This window comes from Drosophila navojoa, chromosome 2 (genome assembly GCF_054131105.1).
Source record: "Drosophila navojoa isolate 15081-1374.11 chromosome 2, UAZ_NAV_1.0, whole genome shotgun sequence".
In the NCBI taxonomy this organism is placed as follows: Eukaryota; Metazoa; Arthropoda; class Insecta; order Diptera; family Drosophilidae; genus Drosophila; species Drosophila navojoa.
The window spans coordinates 20,776,581-20,798,377 of record NC_142890.1 but is presented as its reverse complement, the minus strand read 5'-3'; the positions used below and the strand labels follow the sequence as shown (position 1 = coordinate 20,798,377).

General features: G+C 46.3%; 1 protein-coding gene across 2 annotated transcripts in view; it reads right to left on the bottom strand.

Moving 5' to 3' along the window:
* Positions 1-1,427: 1,427 nt before the first annotated feature.
* The window catches only part of tara (SERTA domain-containing protein 2 taranis), a 35,688-nt gene continuing 15,318 nt past the window's right edge, over positions 1,428-21,797 (bottom strand). The window contains exons 1-2 of one of the 2 annotated variants that reach the window (XM_030390574.2): positions 18,979-19,712; positions 1,428-4,594 (exon numbers count right to left, since the gene is read on the bottom strand). In XM_030390574.2, coding sequence (XP_030246434.1) covers positions 1,778-4,594; positions 18,979-18,990 — 2,829 coding nt within the window. In that variant the 5' untranslated portion in view covers positions 18,991-19,712 and the 3' untranslated portion in view covers positions 1,428-1,777. Of the gene's footprint in view, positions 4,595-18,978; positions 19,713-21,797 lie in introns of those variants that run through there. The other variant, XM_089260203.1, reaches the window with a different exon arrangement.

The window sequence follows — 21,797 nt, the reverse complement described above, 5'->3', positions numbered from 1 at the left end:
AACTTGATTGTTGAACAGTTCATTTTGAGTTTAACATTACGAAAATCAGCTGTTTTGTAAATGTAATTGGCATTCAATTACTATGTTAAAAGAATTTGATTTGAAATTCATATTTTCTGTATGAAAGACCCTTTCCATGTTGCTAAAAATACTGTGTATATTAATTCAATGCATTTATTAGTGTTCAATATTTACTGAAACTTTAACATGACAAAAATTAATCAAAAGTTTAGAAATTACTACCTGTTGCTTTGCTACTGTTAAATAACACAGATTATATACTTTGACTATCTTATGCAAACGTCTGTATACGAAATTGCTGAATAGCCAAATACAAAAACCTTGCTTTGATGAGCTAAGATCCATACCAAGAGCTTTCATTGTTAAAGCGAAACTTAACTATTTTTCGGAGAAAAACCACACAACAAAGGCAAAAACCTAATTTTAAGTGTAATTAATCAACTGTAGTTGGAGCAATTTCATCGTCGAATTTTAACGAAGCTACAAACCAAAAATATCTAACAGTAGAGGGCGCAGTGATATAACTTCTGCTTAGCAAATACATCAACCATAATATTTAAATCTTATCGTTAAGCTGAAGCAGGTTCCGAACATCTACTGTACGCCAATATGAATTATATGTTTTACTTTAGATGGCGCCAAATAGTCGCATTTAATAAGCTAAGACATCAATCATAGTTCATAAAACTTGAATGAAACTATAGGTGGCGCAATATTATGGCTTGAACTTAGCAAGGCAACGAATAGATATTAATGGTGAACAGAACTTCCAGAAAGCTGCGCAGTCTTTTGAAACTCCAATAAAAGCCCAAACAATTAAAGACTGTAATTTTTTTTAACAAATTTTTTATATTTGCTTGTATTTTTTGTTTTGTTTTTCAAATATTTTTTTTTGTATTTTTTTATCTTTTTTTTTTCTTTTTTTTGTAAAACTTTGTTTTAAGATTTATCTTTTTGTTTTGTTTGCATTTGTATATAAATAATAATACTTATGGCTACAATATAGTAAACGTTTTTCGATTTTGCTTGTTGTTGTTTTATGTTTTTGTTGTTCTTGTCTACCAAAATTTTACTTGCTGTGTTTTTTTCTGCAAAATTGCTATTCTTCCAATTACTTATGGTGTGTTGGTGTGTTAGTGTGAGTGCAAGTGTATCTGTGTGTGAGAGTGTATAATCGAAAAACTGCAACAATTGCAACTAACAAAGCTAAAGTTACATGTCATACGCGCTAATATAGATATATTTATCATATATATACTATATATGTATATATAATTGTTTTTGCTTTTAACTTAGATCCTAGAAGTTGTTCTCTTCATTACATCTGACATTTTACAATATATACACTTAAAAAAAATTTGCTAATAGTTTTCATTTGTCATACCATTTTCTTCTCTTAGTTCTCCTTCTCATTTTCAATACAATTGCAATATTTGCTAGCGCCCCCTGGCGGCGATTGCTTGTTGGCTGGGCTTTTGGGTAAAGCGGGATTGGGCCGCTTTTTATTGGGTGGGGGTGGTTGAATTAGGGGAAGTATTGGGTGAGGGACGGGGCAACATGCACGTTCACAACCTGAGCATAATTCGAAATTACTTTAACAGTGTTTCTGTTTCATTTTTTTGCTACAACAATTACACATATTGAATACTGCTTGGAATTGGGCTGTGGCGCCATTTGGATGGGCGTGACCAGCACGCTAAGCCCAACGGCTGCCACAGCCGACGTCTCCGGCGCAATCGAACACCTACAACTGATACTAACTGCCGACCATAATGTGAGCAGGCTGTTCCAGCTCGTTTGAGCTGGCGACGGTTGCACTTAGGCCGTTCTTGAATAGATCATCAGAGCTGAGCTTGCAGCTGGGCACCAGCTCGGTGAACTCCGATCCAAGACCGAACTCCATGTCCAGGAATCCGTACTCCCACGTATTCGCACCTGCCGACACATTCGAGCTGATGCTGCTCACATAGGACGACGTCAGCGAATGCGTTGCAGATGAAATGGTCGACAGAGTTGTGAACGTAGCCGTTGTGGACGAAGCTGAGGCGGAGGAGTGACTGCTGCTCTGGCTGGCGCTCGCCTGTACCGTGGTGAAGCTGCCACTGAATGCGAGGGTGGAGCCACTGCTCGCTATGCACACGGGCACCGCTGTGGGTGTGGCAGCCGCCGGCAGTATGTTGAACAGATCGTTGTTGTTGAGCGGATCCAGCGCCGACTGCGAGCTGAGGCTGAGCACCGAGCTCCAGTTAATGGAGCGCGTCGAATCGTCATCCGCATAGCCCGAGTCGCTCGAGTCGCATGCGCTGACCGCACTCGACGCGGAGCTGCTGAGGCTGCTGCCACTGCCACTGCTGCTGCTGCTGTTGCTGGTGGTGGAGGAGGCGCTGGAGCAGACTGCGGCCTGGCCAGCTGTAGCTGGGGCGGTTACGCTGCTACTGCTGCTAGTGCTGCTGCTGCTGTTGCTACTGCTGCTCGAGCTGACGATGGCAGGGATGACGCTGGCACTGCTCACCGCATTGGCAGCGGGTGGTGCAGGGGCGGCTGCTGTAGCTGCGGTTACTGCCACTGGCGTCGCTGTCGTTTGACAGGTGGGGAAAGGCGTGGCACGGCCTGACTGCGATTCCCGGAAGGGATAGTGATCGTACGGATGCAGCGTTGTGCTGCAGGACGTATCACAATTGCTGGTCGCCGAGGCGGCTGCCACATGCCCGGGCTGTGCCACTGGAAAGCCACTGGGAGTAACTGCAGCTGCTGCAGCCCTGTACGGCGGCGGCGGCGCCTCCAGCCGCTCGTGATAGCCGAGCGGCGCTTGCGGCTGGAAGCTGGGCGCCTGCGCCAGCTGCTGATAGTGATCCATGTTGGCCAGCCGAGCGCAATTCAGCACAGGCGCATAGTCTTGATGGTGCAGCGGTGCTGGTGGAGATTGCTGCTGTTGTTGTTGCTGCTGCTGCTGTTGTTGCTGCTGCTGTTGTTGTTGCTGCTGCTGCTGTTGATAGGCCGGATGATATTGCGCCGCCTGAGCGGCGGCAGCAGCTGCTGCGGCTGCTGCCTGCTGGTGATGCTGCTGCGCCGCATGGTGCAGCTCCTTGGCCTCCGTCTCGATCTCTCGATCGATGCGCTTTAGCGTATTGCAGATGAGCACCGAGCGATAGAGTGACTGCTCCGACACCTGGCGAAAGCGTGAGAGCTTGAACATGGACAGATTGCGAATCTTCAGTCGCGTGTCCTTGTAGCAACTGCGATTGGCGCTGCACCAGCCGCCACGTCCGTCGCAACAGCGCTTCAGCGGCAGCCCGTGCAGCGGCAGTGGCAGGCCACCGGCCACAAACGGAGCCGGAGCGGCGACTCCATTGCTGGTGGGCAGCGCGGTGGTTGGCGTCGTCGTCGTTGCACTGCTGCAGCCCAGATCCATGTACGATTTGCCATTCTCGGCACAGCGAATGGTTTGCTGTGGCGCTGGCTGCGCATAGACGACGCCAACGCCGCCGCCATTCTCATAGAACTGCTGCTGCTGCGCAGAGCTGGGCGTGGCCGCGGCACTGCTCGCCGCTCCCGCTGAACCAGCGCCAGCTGCAGCGCCTGTCGTGGTCCACTGCGGCGGTGCAAATCCTCGTGGCGTCATATGCTGCGGGCTGCCGGTGCGCGAGCAATTCTGCTGCGGGAACGGCTCCGAGTAGTAGGAGGGTCGGCTGCCATAGCCGGGAGGATAGCTGCGCTGCTGTTGCGCTGCCGCTGCCGCAGCTGCGGCTGCCTGTTGCTGCTGCTGTTGCTGCTGTTGTTGCTGTTGCTGTTGTTGCTGTTGTTGCTGCTGCTGTTGCTGTTGCTGCTGTTGTTGCTGGGCAAAAGGATGATAGCGAATGGGACAGTAGGTGGGTATGATACTCTCCTCCTCCTCGTAATCGTCTTCAAAATCATCATCATCGTCGTCCAGCTCGTCCGCGCTCAGCAGCGTGGTGGCGAGCGTCGAGCGCGTGGCAATGCTGCCCCAGGGATCGCTCGGCACGGCTACCGCCTGCAGCTTGGATATGCAGTCGACGGGCTCGCTGTTGACCGCCGCCACAGGCGACGCCGCCGTTGACCAGGGCTCGCAGGGCACTGCGGCCACCACCTCCAGCTTGGCGATGTTGTCCTCGGGTATCGCAGCGCTCGCTGTTGGTGGCAGCGGCACCTCCGCGGGACTCTTGACATTGCTGCTGCTGCCGTTGGTGGTGGTGGTGGTGGTAGTGCTGGTGGTGTTGTTATTGTTGTTGCTGCTGCTGCCGTTGTTGTTAGTAACTTCGTCACCGTTGCTAATAATACTATGCGCTGGCTTTGCGGGCTCCACATTATTGTTGTTGGATTCCGTTAGCTGTTCCGTGGGCGTCTTTTGCTGCTGTTGCTGCTGTTGTTGCTGAAGCGGTTGCTGCTCCTCGAGCGATTCCAGGTAGTTGTTGTTGTTGATGGCCCATTTGTTGGCCTTCACCGGGGGAGGCGCACAGCCCGTGTACGTGGTATTCGCATCCTTGCTGTCAAAGGTCAGCTCATGCTTCCGCTTGGTAGCGGCTGTTGCTTGAAGACCCATTGCTGAATTAACCTGCAAGCAGAAAAGTGAAATTATCTCGATTAAAGTTTGCCGCCAAAAGGATCTAGCAGTGCGAAAAGCTGCAAGGCATGACTTGAAAATACCCTGTAATCTAGTTGGCATATAAATGCAGAGAGTGAATAATAATTCATTATGCTAACTCAACTATGATATAGATATACATATATAGATCGTTAAATATAACCTCCTTACTGTCCAATATAGCTCATTGCTCGCAGACAAGTATCTGCCCATAACAAGCATCTGAATGCTGTCTCATAAATTGTGAACCACTGCACAAAGAAGCAGCTGTAGCAGCAGCAGCCAATGATTGGGCCACCCAAACCCACCCATAGCCACCCAGCTCTGTTTTGCGATTCGCAGCCAATGTCAGGCGCCTGTCTACGTGCCTAGGGCCCAGGACAACGACAAAGGGCACAAAAAACTTATCAAGAAAATGGAAGTCAGGCGGCAGCCGAACGAGCGACAACAGCAAGAAGAAGAACTCACACCCAACATGCCCAGTCGAGCTCATCGCAGCCACCACCAGCACCACCAACACCACCAACACTGCACCATAATGAAAACGAAGAGACAGACACACAGCCAGCCAGCCAGCTAGCCAGCCATCCACCCTCGCCACTAACTGGCTGGCATTGCTCATCAGTGCTGCTGCTGCTGCTGCTGCTGTTGCTGCTGCGGCTGTGGCTGCTCGAAATCTTCTTAAAATAAAACAACGGCAACGGCGAGGGGAACGCTGCAGGGTCAGAGGCATCAGCGTGGGACTGAGACTGGAACTGGCAGCCGCTGAGGCTGATGGCTTCAATGTCTTCGCCTTTAGCTGCGTCGTCGTCGTCGTCTTTGCATTGCGTTCATTACTTCCGCCTTTTGCGTGAGTTTCTCGAAACTATTTTTGGGGGCCGCGTTTTCATGATTTTCAAAATCCACAATGAACAACAATGCTATAGCAAACGAGCGGCCGTTCCATTTCGTTTCATTTCAAATTTACGTTCCATTTGTGAACAGGCTTTTAGATCCATGGGAAGAACAAAAAATTATTCTAAATTCATGTGATGCCCTATCAATTAGATTGACTTTTAATCAGCTGCACGATGATTAAGACTCTTGCTAATAGATTCTAATAACGCATAGAATGAGGTTTTAATAGAAGTCGAAATATAACTTAAGTATTCTATGTATGAATATTGAATATTGTATAAACTATTGAATGCCTACGATTTTGGTTTAAATTTTAAGCTCAGCTCAGTTCATAAAAATTTGTATCTTCTATAACTGCTCATATTGCAGTACTATTATATTGTTGGCCGATTTCAATTTGAATATTTTGAGCAGTGTTGCCACCCTAGCTGAGTGTCTATGAAACACTATCCCCTTGCAACAGCAACTCAACAACTCTGTCAGCAGTGCAGCACATGAAATTTGCTAACAGCACAGATGTGTGAACGTTTCGTATCGTGCCGTGGACGAGTCTTTGTCATGCTTATAAGGGTTGCCATATGCTCATATATTTCTGCATTCAGAGGGGGAACACGAGCCCGAGTCTGAGCCTGAGCCGCTGCCGCAGCCGCAGCAACAAAACGCATTGGGGTGAGTTTTCGTTTCGTTTCGTTTTCGTTTGCAGTTTCTTGTTTTTATATATGTATGTATGTGTGTGCATATGTATATTTTTTTTGTTATCGTCATCGAGGTCGTCGTCGCATGTGTTTCACATTTTCCTTGCCCGTTTTTTCCAGCCCCGATTGGCCGCCGTCTGCTGTTGTTGTTTGCCTGCCGTCTGCGAGCTGGTTCGCTCTTTGCATTTGGGTCTGCATTTGGCTGCTTCTCAGCGACGGCCGCATCATCCCTCTCGCGCGCAGTCTGCAGCTGTATTTACGGCATAGGGGCTCTGCCGGTCTAGACTTATGACTAACTACATCGAGCAGCTTGCGTCAACTGTGGCACATCTTAAGGCGAACTCGCAAATGCCGAGCTGATCGCAGTTCCTCATATGTATAATCTTTGTCATCGATTCGCTGTTCGCTGTTCGCTGTTTGTTGTTCGTTCTTTGTCAGCTGTTGAGTATGTGCGTGTGTGTATGTGTGAGTCACTGCTGGTGCTTATCTACATCGCTTATTGCTCATTGCTCATTGTTTGCTATTGTCGCTGACCACACGGCGTATGTGGAATGCTTTTGAAAAGCTCATTGCGCATACGCCGCGTGCGCAAGCCGAGTTGAATGGTTTTCAAAAGCTGCTGCTGCTGCTGCTGCTGCGGCTGCTGCTCTCGCATTAAAAGCTCAGCTGAAAAGCTGCAAACGGAAATCAAAATCCCAAAAACAACAAACAAAAATAACTTTCTACGCTAATTTGCCTTCGAAAAAAGTTGTTACAACAGTGTGCGGAGAAATTGTTGTTGCCGCAGTTGGTGTGAGTTAAAAAGCGTTGCTATCATTATAAGCAACAGCAGCAACAACAGCAACATCGCTGGCCAACAATCAACGGCCGAAAGTCATCTTCAAAACAGCCAAGAGAGCAGCAACATGATTTGAGCTGCGTTCACTGAGATTGCAACTGCGACTGTTGGCAGTTGAATTTTATTGCCACACCAGCATCAGCATCAACATCAGCCAGCCAGTCAGTCGGTCCGTCAGCCAGTGCTACAGCTATAGCCAGAGCCAAAGCAAAAGCAAAAGCAACAGCAACACCAACAACGGGGCACTCACAAAAGCCAGTCAGGCAGCCCCGTCAAGCGTTCGTTGCTTTTTTACGCTTCGCCAGCAACTCGTTTCAGCTGGCGACGACGACGATGACGATGACGGCGACGGCGGCGATGGCGGAGACGGCAACTGGCTCCAAATTGACGGCTGAGGCTGACTCGAAAGCTCGCACGCAGCGGTGCAGTTGTTACTGCTGCTGCTGCTGCTGCTGTTGCTGCTGCAACGACAACAGCCAGCACAGCAACAGCAACAGCAACAACATCGTCGTTGTCGCCGTCCGTCGCTACCTTCAAATTCCACAATATTCAAGTTTCAGGTTATGAGCCAACCAGGCGGCCGAACAAACGTACCAAATGAACGACCCAACGACCGTCCAACCAACCAACCTGAGAGCCAGTCATCGTCAGCAACAACAACAACGGCAGCAGCAACACGAAATGTTTGCCCGAAAGCCAAAGCCAAGCCGAGAGCCCCAGAGTCTCGAAGCCAGGCCAACAGTTGAAACGTCGCAACGTCCGCTTCAATGCACAGTGGCGCAAAATCATGGGGAAAATTATAAATACTGTTAAAGTATTTATTAAGTAATGCATTGAAAAACATTCATTTTCAACTATCTTATAGCTAATGCTAATGAGCAAGTAGAAATTTCGATTATCATTAAATTATATTTATTATTATAATTATTTTCATTAAGTACTTAAGAACTGAAATATTAGTTTTGGTACCACTGTGCTGGCCTTGCTTGGCCCAACTCAAAAGTCGACTTCAGCAATAAAGTCGGTCGCTGGCTCGACTGCCTGCCTGTTCAGGGGTCTGGGCCTAGCTCACAACTCTGGCTCTGACTCGGGCTTTGGCTCTGGCTATGTTTCTGTCTCTCTCACACACACGCTTTCTTTCTCTCTCTATGTCTCTGTTTGCGGCGCTGTGTTTTGTGGCCACTTTGAATTCTTTAGTTGAAACAACGTGCGATAGCAGCAAATACGAAACGAAACGAAACGCAACAACAACAACAACATCGACGGCGACTGAAAGAAAAAAAAACCCAAGTTTCAGCTTTCGACAAAGCCAAACTGCGGGCCAGCTCTCGGCTCAGAGCCGCCGATCTCACAAGCAATTTAAATATACAAAGCGCAAAGAGGAAGAAGAAACTTTATAAACATAAAAACGAGCGCTGATGAGAAAGAAGAAGCAGAAGAAACCGACAGAAAAAGAAAAAGACAACGAGAAGAAGCAGCAGCAACAACAGCAACAGCAACAGCAACATTGGAGCAACATAATAAAAACCAGCTCCAACTTTTCGAGACCGAGACCCGAGTTCAACTTGGAACTGGCGACGGCTACAGCGAATGGCGGCTGCTCATCATAATAAAAATGAATTGAATTGAAGACGGGCTATGCTAGCGGAGATGCTCTCCATGGTGGATGGTCTCTGGGCGAGGGCGTAGCGCTCAAGATGACGGCGCTGATATGTGCGACGATTGCTCGTTGCTGTTGTTGTTGTTGCTGTTGCTGTTGTTGCTGATGTTTCCCATGCTGGTTGTTGGCATCGACTCTGGGTGAAAACTTGGCTGTGCACCCACAACGAACAAAGAGCGAACAGAGGGGGCGGGCGGCGTGTAGTCTGGGTACGCAGTTATTTGCTTATAGCGGCACATGACGTTGTGGGAAAGCAAAGGGTTTGTTTTTTCCGCCTTTTTTGTAGTTTTCAAATGGAACTAGCCTAAATACGAAAACAATCGCAGTCGCAGTCGCCGCCGCAGTCGCAGTCGATGTCGCTGTCGTCGCAGTCTTGATGATGTTGTTGCTGATGAGAATGATAATGATGATGTTGATGATGATGATGATGAGGCTGTTGCAAGGTTAATACGCTTGCAAGGCGGGTGGAGCGGTAGCGGGCATTGGGTAGTTTGTTATATGCGCATATTTTGCGTCGGCCATTTCATGTTGCCGCACGAAGTGCGCCACACGACTGCGAGAGTCCGATGTGGATGCTCGATGGCGGAGTCGCCGTCGCCGTCGCCGTTGTCGTTGTCGTTGTCGTTGCTGTCGACGTCGACGTTGTCGATTGGCACTGCAGGAAGCGCCGCACAAAAGCGAAATCAGCTGTTTTTGGCGAATTTAGAGCAATTTTCAATGCGGCCGCTTTGGTGGTTTTGGTTTTTCGATATGTATATGTATGTATGTGTTTGTATATATGCATGTACAATGTGTGGCTGTGTGTGCGAAGGGTATTTTTTTTTGTGTTTTACTGTGCCGTGTCGAAGATTTATAAGCAGCGACAGCAGGCAGAGAAGTTGGCGTCGCGCAATTGGTGACATTGAAAATTTGCAAGGCTCAGCTGATGGACGAGGCGTAGGACGGGTTACGGACTGCGGGTTACCCTGTCAGTATGTCCATGCACGTAGTACATATGTTTGACAGTCAGCTGTGGCCATTCACACACACACATACACACATAAAGCACGCGTTGGTGGCTGCTGTATAAGAATGGCGCCCCAGTCACGGCTTTTGGTCAATGAACCGACGTTGCTCCTTTTTTTTGCATATGTATAAACAAAGGAACGCGCGCCGGAAGCTGAAAACGAAATCAGCTGTTTGACCGAATTCGTGGCAAGGACATACGAGCATTTCTTGAAAAATGAGCTGAGCACTCGACAATCCTGCGACCCAGTGCCTAAGCTATGCTACGCTCGCATCTACCTAGAGTCGAGCCCTAATCCCTACAAAGGATGCAGCGCATTAGCCACGCTATGGCATCAGGGTTCTGGGTTCGGCCACCGAGCTCTAGCTCTACCTGCGGACGATCGATCAAAACTGCAACTAACTGACACTTTTTCCGAGAGTTGGGAATAAAGATAGATGTATCGATTGTGCTGAGGGGCTGCGGGACATCAAATCGAATTGAAATCAACCTGTAGAGGTCACCTAATAAGAAACGGATTAGAGTTGATGGGAAAATATCTATTTGTTTGATTTTAGTAAAAAATAATTCTTTGCGTGGTATAAAGTATCTGAAAATGGTTAAATTATACTTATTTATATATTAAGTATGGCTGTCTGAGCATATACAATATATGTATGTACATACATACATATGTACCTCTGTAATGGTTAACCTTTCTTTCTAACTTTAATATCTATCTATCCACCGACAACTGTTTTGTTCTATCCTTCCCCATTGACAACTGTTTATCAATCGACAACAACAGCAACAGCACATTACGTCATTACTCTGCTAATTTGCCCCAGCCCTGAGGATCTCGCTTTACTAACTGGCTGATTGACTGATTGAGTGACTGCCTGCTTGACTACCTGACTGATAGCCGAACAGCTAAGCGCAATGATCACCGTATCACGTATCAGTACATCAGCATGCAAATTGGTGTGAGCGTGAAAAGCTAACGGCGATTGTAGTTGCTGCTGCTGTCGCTTATCACGAGCAGCTGATAAGACAAATGCGAATCAACATCGAGCAGCGCCAAGTGCGCGAATCGCTGCGAACCAGGGCTGGCCGAAAAAAAACAGCACGGCACACAGAACGAAAAAAACGACAATTGCCGTTAACAATCGTCATCGTCATTTTCGTACACTGCGCAAATTGCACAGCGGCTATGAAACGCGGCCGTGCCAGTGCCACAAACAACAACAGCAACAGCCAAAGCTATCAAGGCGTACGTTCACCAAGCCGCTCGCAGCGGCCCGCTTGGTAAACACAAAAATACAACAACAAATACTATTGAAAAAATGTCTGTTAATATGTATGCGTGTGCGAGTGTGTCTGTATGTATGTGTGCACACAGAAATATACAGCCAGGCCCGGCCAGTCAGCTAACAACAGCAGCAACAACAACGTTGACGTCGCTCTACACACAATTTCCACATCGCAGCCGGGCCGCGCAATGCTGACTCGGCGTCAGTGTGGAATGAGAGAATGCCATATAAAAATACACACAAACACATACACATACATACATGCGCAGCCATACAGCGAGAGCGAGCGAGCGAGTACAGTCGCACAGTTAAAAATAAAGTGTGGGTCGAAACGGAGAGCGAGGAGAGCTGCCGAGTGGCAGAAGAAGAAGAGTGAGCGTGTATGCGTGCGTGTGCGAGTTTCTGTATGCGAGTGAGTGAGGGTAAAAACAACAAAGCAGCGACAGCGACGCTGCTGCTGCTGGTAAATAATGATGATGGAACAACAACACAGCGCTGTATTCGTGTCTGTTTGTGTGGATGTGTGTGCGCTTGTATGTGTGTACGTGTGTATATACTACTGCTGCTGTTGCTGTTGATAGCGAGGGACGTAATATCGCAACGTTGCCCGTTCAAACGAGCGAACGAACGTTCGTTCCGAGACTCGAGTTTAATTTTGTAGTACGTAGCAGAAAAAGAGGCAACAACAACGACAACGACGAAAAATAAATGATGGCGGCAACGACAACAGCAACGACAACGACAACAGCAACGGCGACTGCCTGTGCGACTGACTTGGCAGTGTTGCGTTCCGATTTTTGTTTCAAATTGTCGTTGTTGCTGCTTTTAGGTTTCGAAAACACTTTAAAGCGCAAAAGAAGAAGAAGAAGAAGCACCAGCCGTAGCAGTAGCAGCAAACACCGTTTTCTAGTGCATTTCGCTTAGAATGGCAAAAACGGTTGGTCAGACTTTTATTTGAGGGTGCGCTTTGCTGTGAATGCTCTGCTCCTCGTTCGCATCGCTGGTGAGCTCGAGTACTCGCATTGGCATTCGTAATCATGCATACATATACACATACATGTATCTATGCATGTGTGTATACGTGAATGTTATTTGTTTGTATGTGCATATGCTTGTCGTATGCTGGCCTCGCATGTTTGCTGATTTGCCAAAGGTTGCCTCTGTGGTGGATTATTATTGAGGAGCAGCGCGCGTAAATTGACTTATTTTTGAATGAGAAAAACTAACTTCATGTTATTTGCTCTATATGTACATAGATGTTTGCGAATCAAAGCGATCTTCTAAATTTATACTAAGATATGTATCTATTTATTTTGTAAGCCATAATGTATGTAGGTAATAAGTGATTACATTATATGAAGATAACGTGGTGATCAGATCATACAAAGTATCAGTTGATCAATACTAACAATATTTACCTTCTACATTAGCATTCATATTTGTACAAAAATATACTTGAATAATAATTTTCCCAGCTTATTACGGTTCACCCATACACCCGATAAATCTACCTCGATCCTCACCAAAAAGGTTCGAAACTTTGACAGACAAGCTTTCAATCCTTCTGTTCCTTAAATCGGCGTATCATCGTCAACGTGACCGTTTCCATTCCTTTAACGGTACTACGCTACAATACAGCGCCGAATTTCCCCCCGTTCGAATCCACATTCAATAAAGTAAAGCACAGCAACAAAAACAACAACAACAACAACTGTCGCTTTAACCATAACCGCCCACTAGGAGGGCGCCCAGCCATGACTATGACTGCGACGTTGACTCCCGCTACACCAAAAGCTGTCCGCACACACACACACTCACGCACACTGTTCAGAGCAGCCATCAAGAGCGAGCGCAAAGGGGAGAGAAGGATAGAGATAGACAACCCCCAACACTCCGAACTGTTTATAAAATAACCTTATTTCGCACATACAACACGTACAAATGTATATGTATATACATATAAAAGTATATATGTATGTATGTATATGTATGTATAGATATGTATGTATGTGTGTGTATGTTAGCCGCCAGAGCTCTAACGCCCACGGGTTTGCCACGACCCCCTTGCCTACACCACCCGGCTTGCCGTATCCTGTTTGTCCTCTGCGTCTCTTGCTCTCGTACTTTATGCCTGACATTATAATAATATTATTATGGGTTGGCAGCCAAAAACCACCTACACATCCACAGACAACCACCCCGCCACCCACACATCTGTATGTGGGTGTGCATGTATGTGTCTGCGTGTGTGTGTGTGTGTGTGTCGACCCTGCGCACTAGAATCGAGCGAGCGACTCGAACCGGCTTTTATAACCGAACCCAAGCCCGAGCACTAACCTCCACAAGCGACCCCGACTCCGAGCCTGTGCCGAATCGAAACGAATCGCAAGCGCTGGAGTGGCCTGGGGTGGCTCGGTGGTGGATTCTATGCGAGTGTGTGTGGTGAAATATGCCATGACGTATAAAAGCTAAAAACGTTGGCAAATATAATGAAATTGGGTGAAATGCGCTCTCGCCCTCTCGTTGGGCTGACATAATAAAGCCTACCACCAGCCCGCCAGGATGGCACGGACTACGGCACGGTCTTCGGCTCTGGCACTACCACTACTACTGCCGCTCCGACTCTGACTCCGGCTCCGGCTCTGGCTCTGGCTCTGGCTCTGGCGCTGACTCGGGCTCTTGCCATGGGTGGGTGATTGGGCTGCTAGCGGCGCTGGTGAGGGTGGTGGTGGTTTTTGGGCCATGATGCCATGAAAACCACTTTTCGAATTGCACGTTGTACGTGGGCAGAGCGAGAGACGTCCTCGTTGATTGTCAAACGTGGCGCACGCCGGGCGGGGGAAGCGTAACGCTACGCAACGCAACGTAACGCATGAGAAATGAAAATGGAAGAGCTTTGTAACAGTCAAGAGAGAGGGCAACGCTGGGCCACGGGGGGACGGTGCGAAGACGGGGCTGTTGGTCTTCGTGTTACTGCGCTGCCGCCGCACGATAACTTTAATTTAGCTTAATGGAAATTTTAGCTGGGAAACGCTTCAGTTGATTGTTGTTGTAGTTGTTGCTGGGTTATCCTTTGGCGCACAGCGTCCGAGTGTCTGAGTGTCCAACTGTCCGATTGTCCGACTGTCCGAGTGGCAAGCGCGCTTAGTAGGTGACGCAACCGCAAATTTGCGGCAAGCGATTTAATAATGTTAATTGTGTGCGTGCATCTGTGGCCAAAGCCATAAATGTATCTGAATCTTTATATGTAACTGATGCTGATTGTTGTTGTTGCTGTTGTTGTTGCATCTGCGAGTCACGTCATCGTTGCCGTCATCATCAGCAATGCCGCACCATTTACGTCGCCGGTAAATCCCCCACTCGCCCCGCCCAACTCCATGCCCCAAGCTCCCAGCGTATTAGTTAGCTAGTGCAAACAAGTGCAAGTGATGCGCACTCATTGATAAGATTTTGTGCAACACTCTGGCTGCAGCTACAGCTGTTTGTCGTGTTGCTGTTGTAGTTGTTGGAGCTGTTGCACGCTTTGGGCATACATTAGCCGCAGCTCGACTCTCCACTCTCGAGAGTCGCGCGTAGTAAATCCACCATATATAAGCATGTGGCACGTTTCGAGTTTGTAAATCTGTTAAGCAGCCCAGTCAATCGGTCAAGCGAGCCTCTGCTGTTGTTGCTGTTGCTGTTGCTGCCGCTGTCCGTGCTGTCCGTGCTGTCCGTGCCACACAGCGATGGTCAATGTCTTGCGCTTGTCAATTTGTCAGCTGGTTTTGAATGGTTTGACAAATTTGTCGAGTCAATAGTTGGACACCAAGCAAGGACGCCAAAACACTCGATGAGACACACACATTGTGGATACATTCGAACTGAAGAGTTCAAGCAACAACTTATTTCCCATGGGATAGTGGCATGCGAAATATAAGATCGAAAATGTCTACAAGTTCAGAAACAGTTATTGCTGAATAGGTTCGTTGAGATATTAATATAAATAAATGCGGGTAAGCTGCATGTTGTATTATAAGACCTTATAAGACTTAGAACTTCGAACATTATTAAACAAATCTTATCATTATCTCATATATCTCCATATGGGACATATTTATGCTCTTTGTCATATCTCCCCATCTCATTGCAGCTCTAAACTGAAAATCCCTTTAATATATGTACCTTATTTAAAGTGTCGTCATATGAAGAAGTTTTAATAAGTGAATGTAATATCAGTAAAATATAAATACTAACTGTATGTATGTATAAATAATCTAATATATTGTTGATGACAACTGAACAGAATGAAGTAAATTATGAGAAGTTCTTAGATATTGGCTGTTATATGTGTATATCTAAGGTATTATGAACTCTTGTTAATAGAAGTTTATTAATTCACTGGTCGATCTCTTCGCCATTGAAAGCTTCGACCACGAAGTTGTTTTTCCGTCTTAAAGTCGTGACTTTAGTCGATTAACCATGCGCGACAAGTTGGGCGCCCTCTGAGCTGCTTACCTGCTGAATGGCTACCTGAGCGTACCTCTTTCTCTGTGGGTGTATGTGTGTGTGTGTGTGTGTCAGTTTCCCAAATGGCCATGCGGCATTTTGTTTACATTTTTGCGTCAAGGCTGTGCAAGAGGAGAGACTTTTACGTGAAGGACAAAAGGAGCAGACAGCGCGGCGAATGGATGGGGATGGGACGGAAGGGTGCAACCCTTAAACGGCTGTTTCCCTTCGCTTTTTTGTTGTTTTATTATTATTTAAACTTTATCATTGAGAGGTTTTCGCTTTCCGTGGTGCACTTGACCGCCAAGCAACAAGTATAAGAAGCAAGCAAAATTAAAAAGCCAGCAGCCAGCCCAAATGGGTCGCAAAGGATAATAATGCCATTAATGGAATGGAGCACACACAAACACATAAGCAACACACATGTTGAGAGGGAGAGGGAGAGAGAGGACGAGGACGAGGACAATGACGATGACGACGACAACGACAACGTCGACGCGTCGCAAGTCGGGCCCCCAAAGGCATTTTTATGGCAGCAGACATATACGAGTATGTGCGTGTGTGTGTGTGTGTGTGTCCTGCCTGGCACATGCATGCAAATAAAGCAATGCAACCACAGCAAGTAAACCACAACGAACGAATGAACGACCAAGTCGCGTTGCGCCTTCGCGTTTTCATTCATAAAATCGAAGAGCAAAGAAAATGGCACAGGAGGCTGCCTATAGCTCTGCCACTGCCCCGGTCTCAGCCCCAACCCCTAGCCCCACAGCCACATGCCTCATGCCTCATGCCTCTCGTTCAGCCTTGCCGAACTGCACTGTCTGTGGGCTGTGGCACAGCTACCAATAACTCAAAAGGCGTGCGCATGCAGCGCACTTGTGTTAATGTATCTGAAAGTGAAATCAAACAACAACAAGAAGAGGAGCCAAAGCTAGACCCGATGCTAATTCCGGTGTCGGAGTCGAAGCCGGGTCCGGGTCCGAGTCCGAGTCCGGGTCTGGGCCCATGCCGGACCGACGCCAATTTAAAACTATTTGTGCCGCAACAACAGCAACAGCAACAGTGATATCAACGCCAACGTCAACGCCGACGCCGACGCATCGATGCTCTCAGCGCGCTGTCAACGTCGCTGTCGCTGTCGCCGCTGCTGTCATAGTCATCGGCGTCGTCGTCGCCGTCGCTGTCGCTGTCGCTGCTTGCTCAATTAAGTGAATTAAGTCTCGTGTCGGAATTTGCACCACCCTAAAAAACAATAACAACGCACACACACACACACACGTTTACACACTCACGCACACACGCATACTATGCCAGCTATCAAGAACAATTAAAAACGAGGCGCAGGGCAAATAATGAGAGCAAATTTTTTGCGTAAATTTATGCACATGTGCCGAAGCTAAGATGCCCTTACAAAAGAACAATCCTATTTCAGTGAAATTAATTATGTATGTATATATGACTATATAATTTTTTGATTTGTAAGAAGCGTAATGAAAAGTATCTCAGACCACCCTATATATGATTGCTATAATCGTTGCTATACTATTTATTTTAAAGTCAAGAAAACAGTATACTCTTCAAATAGAAACTATGCAGCTGATATAAATAAAAACAAATACAACTAATAAAAACCTAAGCTTATTTTCCTGTAAATTACTTCACGAACTCATGATGCCTTTTCTTATAGCATGTGCACAAACGGCTGCCGCATCCGAACTAAGAAATTAATACAAATCTGATGTCGACTGCGGCAGCAACAGCGACGCCTCGGCTGGGATTGGGACGACAGCAGCGACGCTGGCGTTTTACAACACGCTACTTTAGCCGCTAACGAAAGAGAAAACTTAATGGGCAGCGACGTCGGCAGAGATTGAGACTGAGACTGAGTCCGCGGCGACGTCCACTAAAAGTTTGTTGCTGTTTTTTTTTTTTTTTCTCTTATTATTCTTCTTTATTTATTTATTTACTTTTTTACTGTTTCCTTTTGTATATGTGTGTGTTTGTGTACGTTGTGTGCCGAGTACTGCTGAGTGTCTGTAATTAATTAAACGGCCGCAAAGTCAGCTGTCTGCGACGCGGCAGCGACGTCGCTACGTCAGCGTCCAAACAATTGTTGCATTAGACAGTGAAGACGTCGACGCCAGCTTAGCCGGCAGCGGCGTCAGCACCTATTTAGCATATTGCGTTAACGCAAATGTGTGCCAATAGATGGCGCTGCATGATGGTAGCGCCAGCACGTGCAACTTTTTGCATTGTTTACATGTCAGAGGAGCTCAACTGTTGTTGTTGCTGTTATTGCTGTTGCTGTTGTGCTTGCTGTGATACACGCTGTAGGAGTAACTGTCCCTACGTTTGTGTCGGTGTCTGTGCCTGTGCCCGTTATTATTATCCTGCCTGCAACAAAGGCCAAGTTGCACACATGGATATGCATATGTGTGCACACACAGATACTCACGGAGCGACGTAGACCCAAAGCTAACCAGCCAACCCGCCACCACCAACCACCCACCCACGCACGAGCAACATACACTGGCAATGCCAATAAGTGTAGGCGGCGCAGAAAATTCCGTATTGAAACCACATGTTGAAGCTTCAGTCAGCATTTACGCGCATTTCTAAGTAAAAGGTGCAACACACAGCGCGGCACACACAAAATATGAAAGCTAACCATAGAGTGGGAGAGGGCGACAGAGAGAGAGAGAATCGAATGATTCACCGAAAAATGTAAAATGCTTATGAATGGAAACGTCAGCTGCGTTCGGTTTAGTCGGGCAACACAATCTGTTATCAGCGTTGAGTGAACTTGAGACAAGTTCATGTTGCACTGATAAGCCAGTCCAGGGGCTCGATAAAACTAATTGCAAACCCCAACGTGAATAGATAAACTATGTCTAGCTTGAAAGCTCGCGAGCCGCTGGATCGTTGAGCTTAAAAGCTGTGCTATATGTAATAAAGTTTATTCTATTTGATATTCATCGTTGACATTATGAATTGGTAGTTTGTCCAATAAACTGGACGAAATCAGATCTTATTCTATAGTAGAGGTGTTTCTCAGAATACTCAGAGTTACGAATGATGTTATTTTGAATAAGATATTTTGCTAGTTATTGAATGATTGAAATCAATATATTTAATACAATATACATGGAGAGTATATCCTTTATCATCGTATAATCATACTCCAATACTATGAATGTTTCAGAAATGACAAACGAAATTAAAGGTCCTATGCTTTTGTTATGATCAGCTCGCACACAGGAAAACCTTTATGCGAGAGCCTAGTCGAGAGCGCAGGTAGTTTTCAGGTACAATTCTTTGATTAATGAAGCCCGCCAGATCGCAGCTCCAATTGGCACTCGATTTCAAACTAACTGTTCGCCAAATCTTAAACTGATTTTTGATAACTGATATTGATGTACATAAGTACATAGGCATATAGGTAAGTCAGTAAATGCTGTTTGATCTATGATCTATGACGACTCACCTCTGTGCACATTTTCGGCCGAGCCGTTTCAATAGATGTAGGATAACTGTGTTTATCCAATTTTTCCAAATAGCCAATGGCTGTAGCAGGAAAATAACTAAAATATAGTTGCAAAAGCTAGCACCTGGCTTTTCGTTGTATTATCGTCACTGTTACCAGTTTATTTGTATTATATTATGTTAGATTTAAGTCACTAGATATACATGTATCTTCAGCGGAGTTTTACAGGGCAACCAGCAGTAGATGCATGGAGCCAGCCGCATGGTCCACCACATCACAAGGAACAGATGACATTTTGGTGGCACTATTAGTACGTAGAACTTCTTATTGTTTTCTCTGTGATTCACTTTTTAATTGAAAAATATATATTTATTTATATATTTTTTAGTATTGCCAATCGAACTACTTTTGTATTAATTGTATGCACACACTTTTTAGATTGCAATGTTATTTGGAGGAATATTATTTGTGGTTTGTTTTGATAACTTTGAATTACGCGCGCTGCTGCAACTACGGGACAAGAAATTTACGTCGAATTCTTTTCGTATCGTTTTGCGTTCGACACGATTGCAAGAGCGACGTGTACCTCAGTCTGCCATGCTAAAATCACAAATAAACTGGCCAGCGCTCAAAGAAGCAGGCAGCAGGCAGCAAAACCAGCAACGACGCACGCATACAGATGTAAGCAAACACATACACGAGCGCACGTACACAAACGCTAGCTACAGATACTTTTAGTAAATGCACCCCTGTACAGGGTACACTCATACAACAGCATGAACGAGCCGAGCAAGCGAACGAACTAGCGAACGAGCGAGCAGACGAACGAGCGAACGAGTGAGCATGACAGCCGCTCTGCTCGCACCAGGGCAAGCGAACGACGCGCACTTATGTAAAAAGCATTGAAATTGAACGAGTTTGTCGGTTGTCAGCGAACGGGGAGGGTAGCGACGGCAACACTCTGGCTGCTGGCATTGCCAGCTGCATGGGAAATGTACAGCATTGCCAGCATGATAATTTCAGTGAAATAAAGACAACCAGCAACAGCAATAGCTGCGAACCCAAAGCCAAAGCGATATCGCTGCGAACGTTGTGCAAACGGCCCCGGCTGCCGGCCGTAGGAGTGGCAGTGGCATCAGCAGCGGCTGTTATTTAAACGCTGCCAGTGCTGCCAGATCTGGTGTGCCGTTGAGGTGTAATATTTGAAAGTCTTTCGATTGGATTGTATAACTATCTGCCAAAACACTCAAAGGCATTTGATACAGTACCGAATTTTAGCTGACCTAGCAACTTAAGTACCATATGTTAATACGTAAAGTAGTTTTACATTCCAAGCACAGATCATGAATAGATCAGATATTATTATAAGTAAGGCTATTGTAAATATTACTATTATATTATTTGTTTTATTATATATAAAGGAATTCAGTTGCTTTCATGAAATGAAAATGAAAATAAGATAAAAATGTTATATTTTCTAACTCTGGTCTGTAACATATACATGTATGAAGCATATAATAAATAATAAAGAGATATATTAGACAACTGAATACAATTTTATCAATTGCTATCATTTCTAAAATATATATGTAAATTCAATTGGGGTTTCAGCTACAAAAATAACTTAAACTCGAAATTCGGTCCTATTGTCTGAGTTTTTCGATTCCCATGTTTTGACGATTCAGAACAGTATGGCAACTCTATTCAGCGCTGAGTAACTGTCTACACACACAAACGCACACGCATACAATATATAAATTTATATATATGTATATATATAAATGTGTGCATGCGTGTGTATATAAGCATGTATATTGCGTTTGTGTGTTGGCAGTCTTGTCAGTTGGGATTTCGTGTAGTGTTGTGCTGGGTCGTCGTTTATATAAAGGTACATTTCCACAGCGCACACACACACAGGGGAGAGACTGACGCATGCATGTGTGTGTGTGTGTGTATTTGTGTGCATGAGTTTCGCTGTGGTATGTGCGAAGGCAACGCAAAGTGGAAGCAGAAGCAAAACTGAAAACTGCCGTCGTAGTTGCCGTTGCCGTCGCAGCGAAAACTAAAACTGAACTCGAGCTGTGGCTGTGGCTGTTGGGCGGACGATGGTGCTGCTACTGAGGCCGTTGCTGTTGCCGTTGCCGTCGCTGCTTTGTTCAACATTTTTGTTTATTTCAGCGCTGTAGCTGTATCTCTCTGTTCGCTGCATTTGTATCTGTATCTGCGAGTGCTGCTTGGGCATTTGGGCACGTCGTCGTCCAAGTTACTGTTGTTGTTGTCGTTGTCGTTGTTGTAGCTGTAGCCGTGCCAGGTACTTTTTGGCTGTTGTTTTTAGCTCGTCGCCCGCTTCGTGTGCGCTCTGTGCTATTTTATGCGTCGAACTGACTGACTGTCTCGCTGGCTGGCAGGCGAATGGTGTATGTTGTTGTTATTGTTATCATGACGCAGCAGCAGCAGCAACAGCAGCGGTGGCAGCGACGCTATCGCTGTGCGAATTTCGCCTTGAAACATTTTTGCCGTTCGCTTTGCTACTGCATGAGCGCTGCTCTATGCTAGCGCTGATATTTGTTTGCTTCTTCTTGTAGTTGGGCCAGTTTATCTTTTGGCCAAAAAATTGCATTTATCCAATCGGAAAGCAAATCGCGCGCCAATTCTAATTCGCTTGCCGAATTTTGACTGAAGGTCAGCGCAAGCGGCGCTAGCAGCGACGCCAGCATTCGACTCTCAGTCTGACATCCAGTGCGATATCGCCATAGCCATCGACATCGACTTTGACTTCTTCTGCAGGCTGCGGACAAACGACGACTGACTGCGCGGAC